We start from the raw sequence: 16,959 nt of genomic DNA, 5'->3' as shown, positions 1-16,959 counted from the left end.
TTATACCCCTCTTCTGCATTATTAACAGCATCCTTCTCCACCCACCCCACGCGTGTCCCTTGTCCCTTGAGTGCTTTTCCTTCCCTCCCCACTCAAAACGTGGTTACAAAGCACAGATCCACATGGATCCTCAGGATTTTTGCACTGGGTCACCCCAAATTCACCATCAGATCACATAGCATGTCCATGGCTACAGCTTGCACACAAAAAATCACGCACCCACTGTTGCCTGGGGCCACAGTGGTGCAAAAACGTGGTTACAAAGCATGGGTTCAGATGGATCCTCAGGATTTTTGCATTGGGCTACCCCAAACTCACCGTCAGATCACGTCTGTGGCCACAGCATGAACCACAAAAATCATACATCCGCTGTTTCGTTAGAATATTTTTTTTCTTGTTTTCTTCCTCTAAAAACTATGTGCGTGTTATGGTCGGGTGCGTGTTATAGAGCGAAAAATACGGTAGGTAAAGGTAAAGGGGCCCTGACCCCTGCTCTCCACCTTGACAAGTGCTTTTACTATTTTAAAAATAGAAGCATCGCCTACGTTGTCGAAATAAATAAATAAAATTGTCCAGTAGCACCTTAAAAAGGTAAAGGGACCCCTGACCATTAGGTCCTGTCGTGGCTGACTCTGGGGTTGTGGCGCTCATCTCGCTTTCTTGGCCGAGGGAGCCGGCGTACAGCTTCTGGTTCATGTGGCCAGCATGACTAAGCCGCTTCTGGCGAACCAGAGCAGCGCACGGAAATGCCGTTTACCTTCCCACCGGAGCGGTACCTATTTATCTACTTGCACTTTGACGTGCTTTCAAACTGCTAGGTTGGCAGGAGCAGGGACCGAGCAACAGGAGCTCACCCCATCGCGGGGATTCGAACTGCCAACCTTCTGATCGGCAAGACCTAGGCTCAGTGGTTTCAACCACAGCACCACCCGCATCAAAGATATTACTTTCAGCCTAAGGTCACATTCAGGCTCTCAGGATTTGCAAGGAGGGAATGAAGGACATTTCAGAAATTTAGATTTCTGCAACACAACTGGATTACAGAGCTGTGTTGACCAAGTGCAACAATCCCACTTAAACAACAACAAAGGGACATTGAAAAGTGGGAGATGATCAAATGATGAACGGGATGCTGTTTAAAAACCCTGTAAGCAAATCAGGATGGTTGCTCATTGCCATGTAACCTCCCTGCAAGCAAATCGGAATAAATGTTTGATAAAGGCTCATTGTGATCTACTCTCCGCACAAGCCTTGTGCGAAGGAATCGGGACAGATGCTGAATAATGAGGTCGACTGGAGGAGCCCTGATTCCTGCACCGTATGAAGTGGTTGAAAATATTTCTAAAGGCTAGAATTGTTCCATGGCTGCCTGCAAAGGAAATCTGCCTTCCAAAAGGCGTTTAGCATCCTTTGAAGGTCTCAGTTAACGCAAAGAAAGAGGCTCCAGCTAAAAGGTGCGTCGCGGAGAAGAAAGGGGTCCAGGAGAAGGAGAGGCGAGGGAGGGAGGTGAGGCTGCCTTTGAAAAGGGAATGTCTTGCCCCAGTGAGCAGAAGAAAGAGCGCAAACACTTTACGAGGAAGAAAGGAGGAGCACAAATCTGAAAACAAATAGCAAGTGCCTCAGAAGCAGGAAACCACCCAGAGAGGCAACGGGGAGGGGGTAAGAGAAGGAGCGAAATAAGGCAGAAGAGCCCAGCAAATGATCTGAGATGGTCGCAATGGCAAGATATGATAAAGAGATTAGCATAACCGAAGGATTGCAGAAACTGTGAAGAACAGAGGTTAGCCCACAAGCTAAAAAGGAGTGGATCCAGGGGGCTTTTGGGAGCTCTTGCCGAATTTATGAACTTAAACCAGGGATGGCGAACCTGGGGGAGGGGAGCCCCTCCAGACGTTGTGGAACTGCAGCTCCCATCATTTTGACCACTGGCTGGGGTCCAACGACGTCTCCGGCTCTCGACTAAAATATTTCCCATTCTTGACTAAAACGTTAAATTCCTGTGCAATCACTGAGTTAGCAGCAAAAGCTATCGGTCTTCTACCAAAAGCATTGTCGATGACCCCCAAGACGCTAGTCCTCATCGGTCACTGCCAACCCCATAAGTTTACACGCAAAATTGGATTATTACTTTTTGCCTCGGTGCGTCTGGCTGTTAACCAAAAGGTTGGTGGTTCGAGCCCAAGAATGGCTATGGGCAAGATTTCTGCACTGCAGAGGACTCAGGGTACCTTCCAACTCTAGGATTCTCTGATTCAAATGCCTGTTTCTCCAATTTGGAGAGATCCTTTTGGATCTTTGATATCCCTTTTTCGTATTAATCCTTCTCAATCACTTGAGTGCCTGATACGTCTATCTGATGAAATGTTTGTTTTGTCCATAGTTTTTCCACTGTTTCCAAACACTTTGAAAACTGTACGGTGAAGGGAGGATGCCTTTGTGAGTGACATGAGGGCTGGCCAATCAGTGCTATGGACTGCCGGCTCCAAGTAGAGGCAAGGCAGCTTTGTGATTGACAGAAACGGCAGCCAATTGGCGCTGTGCAGATTTAGCTTTGGCCCAGACGAGGCAAACAGAAAAACCCTAAAGCCTGAGACCTTTCGACAAGCCCCAGTTCCAAAGACTGTGTTGCCCGGGGGCTCAACTGACTTCCACTAGGATGGCTGGCAGAGTCCCTGATGCCCTGGACCTGTCCTGGTTCCCACTCCATGAAGAACTTGGAACTCAGGTTGCTGTTCCTACCAAAAAACTTTTAAAGCTCAGATCGGTGTGGCACACAGGCAAAATGCCGGTTCGGCGGCAAAGCAGGGGTTGCACATGGTTAATCAAGCAATGGCAGGGGCAAAATTTAGCAATCTTTTGTAATACGGTGCACTATGCATGTCCAATATTTGGCATCCCCAAATGGATCTTCTCACATATGAGTTGTCTCAATTTTGCCTCCCCCCCATTGGCTTGGCGTCCCGTGAGGCAGAACCACCCACACCACCTTAAATATAGCTCTGGCAATGGTGTTGATCCCACAACCACCTGCAACCCAGTTTTGTCTTCTCTGTCCTGGCCCAGAAGCCCTCTTTGGGCTCGCGACCCCCGGTCTGACTTCCAGCTTAGACCAAATGCTGCTCTTCTTGAATTGCATAGCAGTTTCATTGTCCAATTGCATGCCATATAGACACATATATTTAGAAAACTGCTTTGCATTATTTTGCAGCTGGTTTTGCAAGCTGCTGGTTCTAATTTCTGAAGGGCTGTGGGGTTTTCGGATGAATAGTGATGGGCAAGAAGGCTGCACTTTTGATGAAGCAGCCGTGAGTCATCGGCAGGTTCAACCTCGGAAGTGATGCATGTCTGAAGAGAGACTGGATGTGCTGAAAGTTGAGACTCAGCCCCCAGAAAGGAAAACGTCAGATCCCTGCCAGTTAGAAACCCTGGGAGCTCATGAGTTCTAGTCTCATGAGAGCAGGAGAAAACCTTTTCTCATCCACTTTCTCAATGCTATGCACGATTTATAAACTTCTACCAGGTAGCCTATCTTGGAGAACTCTGATTCTAAACCTCCGAAACCTTGTGGGGTATCTTCAGGAGAACAAAAGGCTCAGGAGCAAATCTTAGGTAAAAAGGTAAAGGACCCCTGGAAGGTTAAGTCCAGTCAAAGGCAACTATGGGGTTGCAGCGCTCCTCTTGCTTTCAGGCCAAGGGAGCCGGCATTGTCCACAGACAGCTTTCTGGGTCATGTGGCCAGCAGGACTAAACCGCTACTGGTGGGCCTTCTGGCGGTTCCCTCACTCCGGGAAGCAAAGCTACAGGGAACCATGCAGAGGGCCTTCTCAGTGGTGGCGCCCTCCCTGTGGAACACCCTCACATCAGATGTCAAAGAGATAAACAACTACCTGACATTCAGAAGACATCTGAAGGCAGCTCTGTTCAGGGAAGTTTTTAATGTGTGACATTTTAGTTTATTTTTGGTGTTTGTTGGAAGCCGCCCAGAGTGGCTGGGGAAACCCAGCCAGATGGGCAGGGTACAAATATATTACTGTTGCTGTGTCTGGTACCCGCTGGGACTGGGAAGGGACAGATACACTGGGCAAGAGATTTGGGGTATAATATACAGCAGTGTTTCCCAACCTTGGGCCTCCAGCTGTTTTTGGACTACAACTCCCATCATCCCTAGCTAGCAAGACCAGTGGTCAGGGATGATGGGAATTGTAGTTCAAAAACAGCTGGAGGCCCAAGGTTGGGAAACACTGATATACAGCTTTCATCACGGGAGAAATTATGGAGACACAATTTGAAATTTACGGCATGTTGTACGTTGAAAGGAAATGATATGAAAATGATGTACCATTGGTATTTAACTCCCAGTAAATTAGCAAAAATGAAGAAGATAGGTACAAATATCTGTTGGAAATGTAAAGAAAAGGAAGGCACCTTCTATTAGATGTGGTGGACATGCAAGGTAATAAAAGAGTTCTGGGAAATGATATATATTGAATTGAAAAAAAATGTTTCAAATAACTTTTACAAAAAACCCAGAAGCTTTCTTATTAGTAATTTTAGGTGCCGAAATCCCAAGGGAACAGAAAAGATTGTTTATGTATGCAACCACAGCTGCACAGATTATATTGGCCCAGAGATGGAAAGAAGACAAAATCCCTACCAGAGAAGAATGGCAGATCAAATTGTTGGACTATGCCAAAATGGCAAAAATGACTGGAAAAATCAGAAATCAGGGAGACCAAAAATTTAATAAGGAATGGGGTGAAATTATAATTGACCTGGGAGACCAATGTAAACAGTTAAAATTGTTAGCGGGATTGCAGTAACACTAGTAATGTAAGAGGAACTATGGATACAATGGAGATGTTAAAAAAATGTGGATTTTTATAAAAAGATGCAGTAGAAAAAGTTTAACAATGGGACCCGGGGAGGAGGAAAGTATTGAGATTTGTGGGAATCTTGTACTTATGGAAGGTGTTGTGGTATGACTGTAAATTTTAATATGTAAAATGAAATAGACAAATTTGGAGCGGGGGGAGGGATGGAGCCACTCCACAATGAGGAACGGTCGCACGGTTTCGGGAAACGGAGAGGAAGAGGCAACATGAAAGAAGATCATAAAATTATGCACAACAGAGATGAAGTTTTTCTTCCTCTCTCATAAGACAACCATCTCATAAGACAACTTATGGACAACCATCACAGCTGACTGTTGGAAGATTCAGGGTGGATAGAATAATAGAGTCATAGAATTGTTGACTTGGAAGGGACCTCCAAAGGCCATCTAGTCTTACCCCCTGCAATGCAGGAATCTCAACTAGATCATACATGACGGGTGGCCACCCAACCTCTTCTTAAAAGCTCCAAGGAAAGAGAGTCCACCACCTCTTGTGGAAGTTCATTCCAGTGTGAAAAGCCGTTACCCTCAGAAAGTTCTTCCTAATGTTTAGCTGCAAACTCCTTTCTCGTAACTTGAAGCCCTTGGTTTGGGTCCTACCCTCCTGAGTAGGAGAAAACAGGCTTATTCCAGCCTCACAGAGCGCATATTTAACCTATGGAACTCCCTCCCACAGGGGGCAGAGATGACCACTGATCTAGGTGGCTTTGAAAGGGGATCAGACAAATTGATGGAGGAGGAGAGAGATATCCAAGGCTGTGCTCTGCCAACACAGTCAAAGGTGCTCTTGCACTTTAATCCTGCTTGCTGGTTTTCCACCGACACCTGGCTGGCCCCTCTGAGAACAGATGGGCTATTGGCCTGATCCAGCTGGCTCTTTGGTTCTTAAGTAGAGCCTCATGCAGAGGCAATAGCAACAGTCTGGAGCTCTCAAAGGCTCTCAGGGCTTATCTACGTACACTTCCCCTTGTGCTCTGCTTTCCTCCGGGGAAAAACTCACTCTCTAGTGCTTGATAGGAACAAATAGCAGTTCAGGTTTTCTCCAGATTGACGTTTGCTCTGATTTAGCAAAAAAATCCATGCCTAGAAACTGCGGGTCAAGCAGAGAAATCCTCGGACCAGTGCTTTCTGGGAACAGAACAAGCGGAAGCGTGGGCGAGCCCTCCTGCCCGGGAAGTGCCATCACCTCCCAAGTGCAGATGTTTAGCTGCTTCCACTTGGACAACAAGGGAGAGTGAGAATGTAAATGCGGATTGTCGGGATGCCATCAGTCTCTGGAGCTTCAAGAGACAAAAGCCCCCCTTGGGGAAGTGCGAGGGAGAGGGGTCGTGTCTGCTGCCTAGGCTTGGCAATGTTGTCTTGGAACGGAAAGAGCCATCGTAGCTCGGCATGCGGAAGGTCCCAGGTTTAGTCCTTGCTGGAAGGAATCCCTGGAGAACTGCTGCCTGCTAGCCAGTGTAGACAGCACTGAGAGCCAGTGTGGTGTAGTGGTTAAGAGCGGTGGACTCATAATCTGGTAAACTGGGTTTGCATCCCCGCTCCTCCACATGCAGCTGCTGGATGACCTTGGGCCAGTCACACTTCTCTGAAGTCTCTCAGCCCCCCTCACCTCACAGAGTGTTTGTTGTGGGGGAGGAAGGGAAAGAACCAAGAAAAACCGCTTCAGCTCCCAAGGCAAAAGCCCCTTGGCAGGACTCACAATGTCCAGCTAGGCCTAGAATTGGGCAGCCTTCGTTCATCGCAGGCACCCATCAGCACCCTCTTCAGAACCCACATTGTGCTTAAAATGCCCCAGATAATCATAGTTACAGGCAGGTAGCCGTGTTGGTCTGCCGTAGTCAAAACAAAACAAAACATATATTTTTTGAAAAAATCCTTCCAGTCCAGTGGCACCTTAGGGACGCGGGTGGCGCTGTGGGTTAAACCACAGAGCCTAGGGCTTGCCGATCAGAAGGTCGGCAGTTCGAATCCCCACAACGGGGTGAGCTCCCGTTGCTCGGTCCCTGCTCCTGCCCACCTAGCAGTTTGAAAGCACGTCAAAGTGCAAGTAGATAAATAGGTACCGCTCTGGCGGGAAGGTAAATGGCGTTTCCGTGTGCTGCTCTGGTTCACCAGAAGTGGCTTAGTCCTGCTGGCCACATGACCCAGAAGCTGTATGCCGGCTCCCTCAGCCAGTAAAGCAAGATGAGTGCCACAACCCCAGAGTCGGCCACGACTGCACCTAATGGTCAGGGGTCCCTTTACCTTTTACCAGTGGCACCTTAGAGACCAACTAAGTTTGTTCTTGGTATGAGCTTGCATGCACACTTCTTTAGATACACTGAAACAGAAGTCACCAGACCCTTATAGATAGTGAAGCATGGGAAGTCCCAACAAAATTTTTTATAATTTGGCAGAATATTTGGACTATATGATATGTATTTGTATAATGTGGAATATTCAATGTGATTTGATTGGATTATTAAAATAGAAAATTTAATAAAAATTATTATTATTATTATTTTTAAAAAGATAGTGAGAGGGTAGGGAGGGGTATTACTCAGAAGGGTGGTGGGAATGGGTGATTGGCAGACAGGTGTGATAAGCTTGTTGACGACTGTTAACCACTGCAATTGGTCTTACAGAAAAAGCAAGGGGTGAGATGGCTAAAAACAGCTTTATCGTGTATAATAAGATAAGAATCCAGTGTTTCTATTCAGACCAGGTCTTTCCATGGTTTTAAGTTTGGTAAAGGTAAAGGGACCCCTGACCATTAGGTCCAGTTGTGGCCGACTCTGGGGTTGCGGCGCTCATCTCGCTTTACTGGCCGAGGGAGCCGGCGTACAGCTTCCGGGTCATGTGGCCAGCAGGACTAAGCCACTTCTGGCAAACCAGAGCAGCGCACGGAAACGCCGTTTACCTTCCCGCCGGAGTGGTACCTATTGATCTACTTGCACTTAGACGTGCTTTCGAACTGCTAGGTTGGCAGGAGCAGGGACCGAGCAACGGGAGCTCACCCTGTTGCAGAGATTCGAACCGCTGACCTTCCAATCAGCAAGTCCTAGGCTCTGTGGTTTAACCCACAGCGCCACCCACGTCCTATTAAGTTTGGTAATAAGTTGCAATTCAGCAACTTCTCTTTCCAGTCTATTTCTGAAATTCTTTTGTAATAATAAGACAGCTACTTTGAGATCTTGTATAGAATGTCCTGGGAGATTGAAGTGTTCTCCTACTGGTTTCTCATAATCACACTGCAGTTATTGCGCTGACCCTGCAAGGTAGGTCACTGTCATCATCCCATGCACACAGGAGGCTCTGAGAAAGGAGGGGGGGCTGGCCTAAAGCCACCCACTGCTAAAGAAGTGAGATTCGAACTGGGGCTGACCTCTTAGTCGCAATGCTACTCTGGCAGCTGGCTGCTCAGTTTCCCCCAATGGAACTGGGTTCTTGGGCAGAGAGAACTTTTATGGAGAAGTCCAGATCAAGGGAAGGCACAGAACCGTTCTCTTCTGCCTTGGTCAGGTCACACCTGGGGCCCGATATCCGGTTCTGGGCACCATAGTTTTAGAAGGATATTGACAAGCTGGAAGGTGGGCAGAGGAGGGGAACCAAGACCATAAAGGGGTCTTGTGAGGAACGGTGAAGGAAGTTGGGCACCTTTGGCCTGGAGAAGAGAAGACTGAGAGGTGATACAATGGGCACCTTCAAATGATCACAAGGGCTCTTCCATGGAAGATGGAGCTGTTAAAAGGGGTAGGACCCAAACCAATGGATTCAAAGGAAGAACTTTTTGAGGGTAAGAGTGGTTGACAGTGGAACAGACTCCCTCAGGAAGTAGCGGTCTCTCCTTCCTTGGAGGTTTCTCAACAGAGCTTGGATGGCCATTTGTCAGGGATTCTTTAGCAGGAATTCCTATATTGCAAAGGATTGGCTCAGATGACCCAAAGGTTCTATGACCCTAGGTGACCTCTCCACCTCCCAGGAGCTTTGGGGATATCAATGTAGGCTACAGACCTTCAAATCAGGGGCATATCATCTTTGGCCCAGATGCTGTTCTCCGAGTCAAGGCCCACCATAAATATGCAAAGCACAGATACATACGTTTGCTTTCTTTTGAATAATTTATTGTATTTTCGTGATTCGGCTTTCCAAAGAAATGTGTGTTTGGGGGCACGGTTGAGCCAAATGGATGAGCGGAGGGCAAAAGGATTCTCTCCGGGCTACTGAGGGCCTGTCCCTTGAAGGCAACAGCAAGAGGCAGTCGCACAGCTATGGGAATCACCCCAAATAGAAACACATAGGTATAGAAATAGCTTTGCTCCCCACTATCAGAGATGCCATCCCTAGAAGAGATGGTTGCCTTTATCACTCATGTTTGGCTCCAACGATATGAAAATGCAAGCAAAGAGAAATTGTATCCGTCCTCTTATTGTTCGGAAACGCCAGCACCCATTCCCTTGCTTTTGTTCAAGGGGTGTGTGTGTGTGTGTGTGTGTGTGTGTGGCTTTCCTCTTTGGTGGGAGAGGCTCTTGCAAGCCTCTGGACCCCAAGACCACTCCACCCTGGCAAAGGGGAGGCCACTTGTTTGCTTGCTGACCTCTTTGCCAAGCCACTCTCTGCAGGCACAGCAGGGCTGGGAAAACCCGCTTGGCTTTAAGCAAAGGAAAGCTCAGGATCGCAAGGACACAGAGATGCTACAGCAATACTCATTCTCCCTGCCCCATCAGGCAAAAGGCAGTTCTCTTGAGATGCTTGTCTTTGCCCTCCTGCCCACCCCATAGGACAAAGCCCACCCCCCCCAGCCGCTCATGTTCCCTTGCACATATTGACAGGACCATCCTGAAGGAGCGTCTCCACCCCCATCATTCTGCTCGGACGCTGAGGTCCAGCGCTGAGGGCCTTCTGGCAGTTCCCTAGTTGTGAGAACCAAAGCTACAGGGAACCAGGCAGAGGGCCTTCTCAGTGGTGGCGCCCTCCCTGTGGAACGCCCTCCCACCAGATGTCAAAGAGGTAAGCAACTACATGACATTCAGAAGATCTCTGAAGGCAGCCCTGTTCAGGGAAGTTTTTAATGTGTGACATTTTAGTGTGTTTTTGGTCTTTGTTAGAAGCCACCCACAGTGGCTGGGGAAACCCAGCCAGATGGGCGGGGTACAAATAATAAATTATTATTATTATTCCCATCATCACCTGGGTGGTTGGGTGTCTCCCATCACTAGGACCAAGGTGGTTGTGGTCTCCCTCAGGACACCAAAGCTGTTGAGATGTCATCCCGGCATGATGGGAATTTTGCACACTGGGATCTTGCCATTGTGAGTCAGAAAATGGGCCCTGGCAGCACCCCGCAACCTGTGGCAGAGGCCAGGGAAGGGCACCATCGCGTGAGCTGGGATCTCCAGCGGCGCTAGCACCAGGGCTCAGGGAGACATCTCCTGCAAGAGCTGGAGGTTCTCTCCCCACACCTGGAGAGCAGAAAGCAACTCCTGGCTCCAGGCAGCTACTCCTTCCTTTCCTGCTGAACCGCCTGGTGGTGCAGTGGTTAAGAGTTCTGGACTAGGACCTGAGAGGTAAAGGTAAAGGGACCCCTGACCATTAGGTCCAGTCACGGCCGACTCTGGGGTTGCGGCGCACATCTCGTTTTATTGGCCGAGGGAGCTGGCGTACAGCTTCCGGGTCGTGGCCAGCAGGACTAAGCCGCTTCTGGCGAACCAGAGCAGTGCACGGAAATGCTGTTTACCTTCCCGCCGGAGTGGTACCTATTGATCTACTTGCACTTTGACGTGCTTTCGATCTGCTAGGCTGGCAGGAGCAGGGACGGAGCAATGGGAGCTCACCCCGTTGCGGGGATTCGAACCGCCAACCCTCTGATTGGCAAGTCCTAGGCTCTGCAGTTTAACCCACAGCGCCACCCACCCAGGACCTGAGAAACCAGGGTTCAAATCCCACACTCAGCCATCATGAAGCTCACACCGGATGGCCGTGGACCAGTCATTGCCTTCTCCCTGGCAGACCTACCTCACAGGGTTGTTGTGAGGATAAAATGGGGAGAGGAAGAACCATGTGCACCACCTTGAGCTTTTTGGAGCAATGGAAGCAAATGGAATATATATGTATATGTATATGTATATGTATATGTATATGTATATGTATATGTATATGTGTATATGCACATGTATATGTATATGTGTATGTGTATATGTATATGTGTATGTGTATGTGTATGTGTATATGTGTATGTGTATATGTATGTGTATATGTATATGTATATGTGTATGTGTATGTGTATATGTGTATATGTATATGTGTATATGTATATGTGTATATGTATATGTGTATGTGTATGTGTATATGTATGTGTATATGTATATGTGTATGTGTATATGTATATGTGTATATGTATATGTGTATGTGTATATGTATATGTATATGTGTATGTGTATGTGTATGTGTATGTGTATATGTATATGTGTATGTGTATGTGTATATGTGTATATGTATGTGTATGTGTATATGTATATGTGTATGTGTATGTGTATATGTATATGTGTATGTGTATATGTATATGTGTATGTGTATATGTGTATGTGTATATGTATGTGTATATGTATATGTGTATGTGTATGTGTATATGTGTATGTGTATATGTGTATATGTATGTGTATGTGTATATGTATATGTGTATGTGTATGTGTATATGTATATGTGTATGTGTATGTGTATATGTATATGTGTATGTGTATGTGTATGTGTATGTGTATGTACTTGTGTGTGAGTGTGTGTATATTCCCCCAAGGGGGAAGGGGGTGGGCCTGGTGGGCTTCTCACATGTTACAAAGGGAGCCTGCAAATGAATGTGGTGGGGGTGGGGGGGGGTAAGGCAGAATCGCTCACACAGCTTTGGGAAGAAGCTCCCTCTACGTGAAGGGCTGGGAAATAGCAGAGAGGAGGCTGCAAACTCTCAGGGGCCCCCTCCTCCTTTTTCCTGCCAACCGTAAACCCACCCAGGGGGTGTCCTGATTCCTTCGCATCTGGAGTGGAGGCAATCGCTTGGCAGTCTCCCCAAATCACACACCGACATCCCTCTTGGTCCCCACCCCAAAGCCCAGACTTCAGTCTCCCTGGGTATGCCCCCACCCCCCAAAAAAACCCCACCCCCACTCCCAGGAACAAATTTCCCCAGACCGCGAGTGCTCTCTCTCTCTCTCTCTCTCTCTCTCTCTCTCTCTCTCTCTCTCTCTCTCTCTCTCTCTCCATTCCAGACACAAAGCCCTCTTCCAGCGGGAATCTAGCCGACCACCACCCCCCCTTGGCAAAGAAGCCACAGCTTGGGGGGGGGGGGAGAAGTGCTTTCCAATTCCTGGCAATGAGCATGTGGGTCACGGCAACCCGCCCCCTCCGAGAGAGGAGCAGGGAAGCCCTGTTGGCGGAGGAGAGCTGCACCCAAGGTATTTGGGAGAAAGGAGCATTTCTCAGGGAGAGGCGCCCCCTTTGCTGTGGGGTGGCCGTTTTGGGGAGGAGCATGCAGGAGGAGAGGGCACAACCTGTGCCACACACACAAAGGATCCCTAGCCCTCTCGGGCATCCGAGGGGGCACCATCTTTGTCTCTCTCACACACCCTTTCCCGGAGAAACGCTGCCACCAGACCCCTCTGGCGGGCAGGACCCAGTGCCAGGGAGCCCCGCCATCACCTGGGGCCAACTCCATGCCACTCCCATCCTGCAGCCAGCCCTCTCCCTGTCCTCCCACCGCCCCCCCCCCAGTCCGCCGGGTCTTACCTTTGGCGCCCCGGAGGACGAAGCCAAAGCCCTCATGCTCCCTCTTCTGCAGGACGGCCGCCTTCTCCTCGATGATGTAGTCACTGGGCAGGAAAGAGCACAAGAAAATGAAGCCGGGGGGAGCCGTCAGCACCATCGCGCCCTGCCTTCGAGGGGGGGGCCTCTTCCCAGCCAGGCGCTCATCGCAGGCAGGAGCCCGTCAGGAGGGGAGGCGGGCAGAGGCTCTCGCCCTCCCGCTCTCCCCGGGCAAAGAAGGCTCTTTCCTTCCCCTCCCTGCTTCGGAGGGGGGGGGGGGCGCCGGGCCCTCCCCCCTCCCCACCGCCCGCTCCCCCCACCCCCGCTCAGTCACCTGCATGTGGATGCAGAGCGCTTACTGATCCCGTGCGCGAGGGGGGCTTTCCTTTCAACGGAGCCGCCTTAGCTGGGGGGTGGGGGCGGGCAAGAAGCCACCCGTCGCAAAGAGACACTCTCTCTCTCTCTCTCTCTCGGCCCCCCCCACTAGGAGGGGAACCCAAAGGGAGAGGGAGGGAAGGTGCCCAGCGGTTGCGTGTTCGTGTGCATGTGGGGTGTAAGGGGGGGGAGTGTGCACCGGGAGAGGGCGACTGTGGAGTTTCTTTCTGCTGTCACTCTCACCTTCTCCTAAAACTCCCCTCTGTTGCTAAGTAACTGTCTGTCATTAAAAAAAGAGAGAGGGGAGAGGGAAGGGGGGGTGAGGCAGAGCTGTGCTCCACTGCCTTGCTTTTAACAAAGCTGATGCTATTTCTCAATGGAAGAAAGAGGGAGGGAGGGAGAGAAGAGAGGGGGGGAGGAAGGAAGGAGAGAGCGCAGGCAAATCCATCATTTTGGGGAAGGGGGCCAGTATGGCGGTTGGTGGTGGGGAGAGGGGAGAAGAAAGCCCCCCTGCCTGAGACAGAGCCCAGCGTGAAAGGCTGCTGTGCAAACCCTCCCTTCTCCACCTGGTCAAGGGGCATGGCAGAGAAGGTTGCCATGTGTGGCTCTTGCACATGAGGTGTGCTGGCAGGTGCCATGCTTCCTTTCTCTCTCACTCACTCATGCATGCATGCACACTGCAGCAGAGACACACGCCCAACACCCACACACGCTCTTGCACGCACCAGCCCCCCCCCACGGTCTCTCCGCTTGCCAGGGTTCTCTGGAATCCACGCTCAGCTCAGGCACACACCCTCAGGTGGAAGCCGGGGACCTGCGTGCTGCTGCCCTCTCCAGGGCTGTGCGAGTGGTGCAGGGGTTCAAAGGGCCACCTGTGAACCAGGTGTGGGAAGGAGGTAGACAGACAGGGAAGGATGGGAGACTTCTGAGTGGTTTGCAATCAGCTGGCAGAAAGGGTTCCTGGGGACAGTGAAGTGGCTTTTGAAACCTAAAACTGGGCCGCTGGGACACAGGAAGCTAGCGGGGGGGGGGAACCCACTCTGGTGCTGAAAATGAATTTTGGGTCTCAGGATGTGCTCAGAGACACACTTCGCCTTTTAATTCTAGCTCTAATGTTTTCAGCAGAGACATCACCTTGCCAACAATGGTCCATATAGTTCAAGCTATGGTTTTCCCAGTAGTGATGTATGGAAGTGAGAGAGTGAGAGCTGGACCATAAAGAAGGCTGATCGCTGAAGAATTGATGCTTTTGAATTGTGGTGCTGGAGGAGACTCTTGAGAGTCCCATGGACTGCAAGAAGATCAAACCTCTCCATTCTGAAGGAAATCAGCCCTGAGTGCTCACTGGAAGGACAGATCCTGAAGCTGAGGCTCCAAGACTTTGGCCACCTCATGAGAAGAGAAGACTCCCTGGAAAAGACCCTGGTGTTGGGGAAGATGGAGGGCACAAGGAGAAGGGGACGACAGAGGACGAGATGGTGGGACAGTGTTCTTGAAGCTACAAACATGAGTCTGACCAAACTGTGGGAGGCAGTGGAAGACAGGAGTGCCTGGCGTGCTCTGGTCCAGGGGGTCACGAAGAGGCGGATATGACTAAACGATTAAACAACAAAACGTTTTCAGCGCTTGGTTCCAAGTGGCAGATCTTGGGAGTTCCAGTAAAAAGGAAAGTAGACCTGAAAAGGCTGAAGCCTGCCAGTCCCCCCCACCCACCCACAGCGTAAAGTTTGTTCAGTTGGGTTGGGATGACTGTGGAAGAAAACCCAGCCTCCGTGCTGTGGTCAGGGGGGAAAGGTTTATTCAAACCCCTGTTTATCAAGACAAGGCAATTTTGCTGGAGAAGTCTCCCACCAGCCAGACTCTCTTTAAGCCGACTGATAAGCTGTTCTGTCTACAGACAGAACTTGCCAGCTTTTATAGGGATGAGAAAGTTATTGAAATCTGGTTAATAAGAGACCACAATAAACTAGTTTTGCATGAAAAACACAGGAAAACAGAAATGCTGGTTTAAAAACCTCAGATATTCTATACTTCCTCCAGTCTTCCTCCCGATCTCCCTGCTGGCTCTATTTTTGCACTCTAAAAGAGGTAAGGTAAAGGCAAAGGACCCCTGGATGGTTAAGTCCAGTCAAAGGCGACTATGGGATTGCGGCACTCATCTCGCTTTCAGGCCGAGGGAGCCGGCGTTTGTCCACAGTTTTCTGGGTCATGTGACCAGCAGGACTAAACCCCTTCTGGCGCAACGGGACACCGTGATGGAAACCAGAGCACATGGAAACACTGTTTACCTTCCCGCCACAGCAGTACCTATTTATCTACTTCAGGGGTTAGCAACCTTTTTCAGCCGTGGGCTGGTCCACAGACCATGTGGTGGGCCGGACTATATATTTTTTTGGGGGGGGGAATGAACGAATTCCTATGCCCCACAAATAACCCAGAGATGCATTTTAAATAAAAGGACACATTCTACTCATCTAAAAACATGCTGATTCCTGGACCAGCCCACAGGCCTTAGGTTGCCTAACCCCGATCTACTTGTACTGGCGTGCTTTCGAACTGCTAGGTTGGCAGGAGCTGGGACAGACCAACACAAGCTCACCTTGTCTCAGGGATTCGAACTGCTGACCTTCTGATCAGCAAGCCCAAGAGGCTCAGTGGTTTAGACCACAGCGCCACCCATGTCCATTCTAAAAGAGACTGGGCCTTAGGACAGGAACAAACTCGGGCCTATTGCAGCCCAAGGTCTTCGTAGACCCAAAACCCCTCCATTCTCCTTCCACAGTCCTTGGCCAAGCCAGCAGTCACCTCCAAGCCTTGCAAGACTCCTAAGGTTTTCTTCAAACCTTTGGCCTTTGGGGCAACCTGATCAGAGGTCGACCAGATGCCCCATAGCAAAACCAGCAGGCAGGATTTGTGCACAAGACCCCTCTTCTCAACCTGTGGTTTCCAGCAACTGGTATTCAGAAGCATTGCTGCCCCTGACTGGGCTGGTAGCCATTGATAGCCCTCTCCTCCTCCAGGAATTTGCCTAATTCTCTTTCAAAGCCATCCAAGTTTGTGGCCATCACTGTCTCCAGTGGCAAGGAGTTCCATAGTTTATGTGCTGCATAAAGAAAGACTTTTTTAATCTGTCCTGAATTTTCCAACATTCAGGTTCCCTGGATGATACTATTGGGATATTATTGGGAAAGTGTAATGCTGGTGGTCAACAAAAGAGGTTCAAAGACTCTCTCGAGGGAAATCTTAAAAAATGTAGTATAAACACCAACAACTGGGAAACACTGGCCTGCGAGCGGCCCAGTTGGAGAACATTCTTGACCAAAGGTGTCATGGACTTTGAAGACACTCGAACTCGGGACGCAAGGGAGAAACGTGCTAAGAGGAAGGGACGCCCTCCCTGTGGAATGCCCTTCCATCAGACGTCAAGGAAATAAACCACTATCTGACTTTTAGAAGACATCTGAAGGCAGGCCTATTTAGGGAAGTTTTTAACGACTGATGTTTTAATGTATTTTTAACCTCCATATAGGCGGGGTAGAAATAATAAATTATTATTATTATTATTATTATTATTATTATTATTATTATTATTCCCAAGGCAGTTAACAATAAAAAAGTAAGAACCTGTTCACCTTTTCCTATATCCCTACATCACTACAGAGAGATGATCCACATTAAGCTGTGAAGCTTGCATTGCAGGGGGTTGGGCTGGATGACCTTTGGGGGTCCCTCACAACTTTATAACTCTATAATTCTATTACTTCCCACCCATCCCTGCTGGGAAAAGAAAAATAGAATGCACGGGTCGAGGGCAGTGACCCTCTAATGATCCCGGACCAAATGAAATATCCCCAAAACCAAGCCCAATCTTCCCCAACCAGATGTCTTCCAGATGTTCTGGACCACAAATGCCCACCACTGGC

At 49.3% G+C, this 16,959-nt stretch overlaps 1 protein-coding gene across 13 annotated transcripts in view; it reads right to left on the bottom strand.

Moving 5' to 3' along the window:
* Nucleotides 1-16,959, bottom strand: part of SHANK3 (SH3 and multiple ankyrin repeat domains 3) — a 446,567-nt gene that overhangs the window by 78,438 nt on the left and 351,170 nt on the right. For all 13 annotated transcript variants that reach the window (XR_008332510.1, XR_008332512.1, XR_008332511.1 and 10 more), the window contains one exon: nucleotides 12,647-12,729. Coding sequence is in view for 10 of the 13 variants with exons in the window: in XM_053406551.1 (XP_053262526.1) it covers nucleotides 12,647-12,729 (83 nt within the window). In the remaining 3 variants the exon portion in view is untranslated. The remainder of the gene's footprint in view (nucleotides 1-12,646; nucleotides 12,730-16,959) is intronic.

This window comes from Podarcis raffonei, chromosome 10, assembly GCF_027172205.1.
Source record: "Podarcis raffonei isolate rPodRaf1 chromosome 10, rPodRaf1.pri, whole genome shotgun sequence".
Lineage (NCBI taxonomy): Eukaryota > Metazoa > Chordata > Lepidosauria > Squamata > Lacertidae > Podarcis > Podarcis raffonei.
Note: the sequence above shows the minus strand (reverse complement) of the source record. Positions and strands in the feature narration are given on the sequence as shown.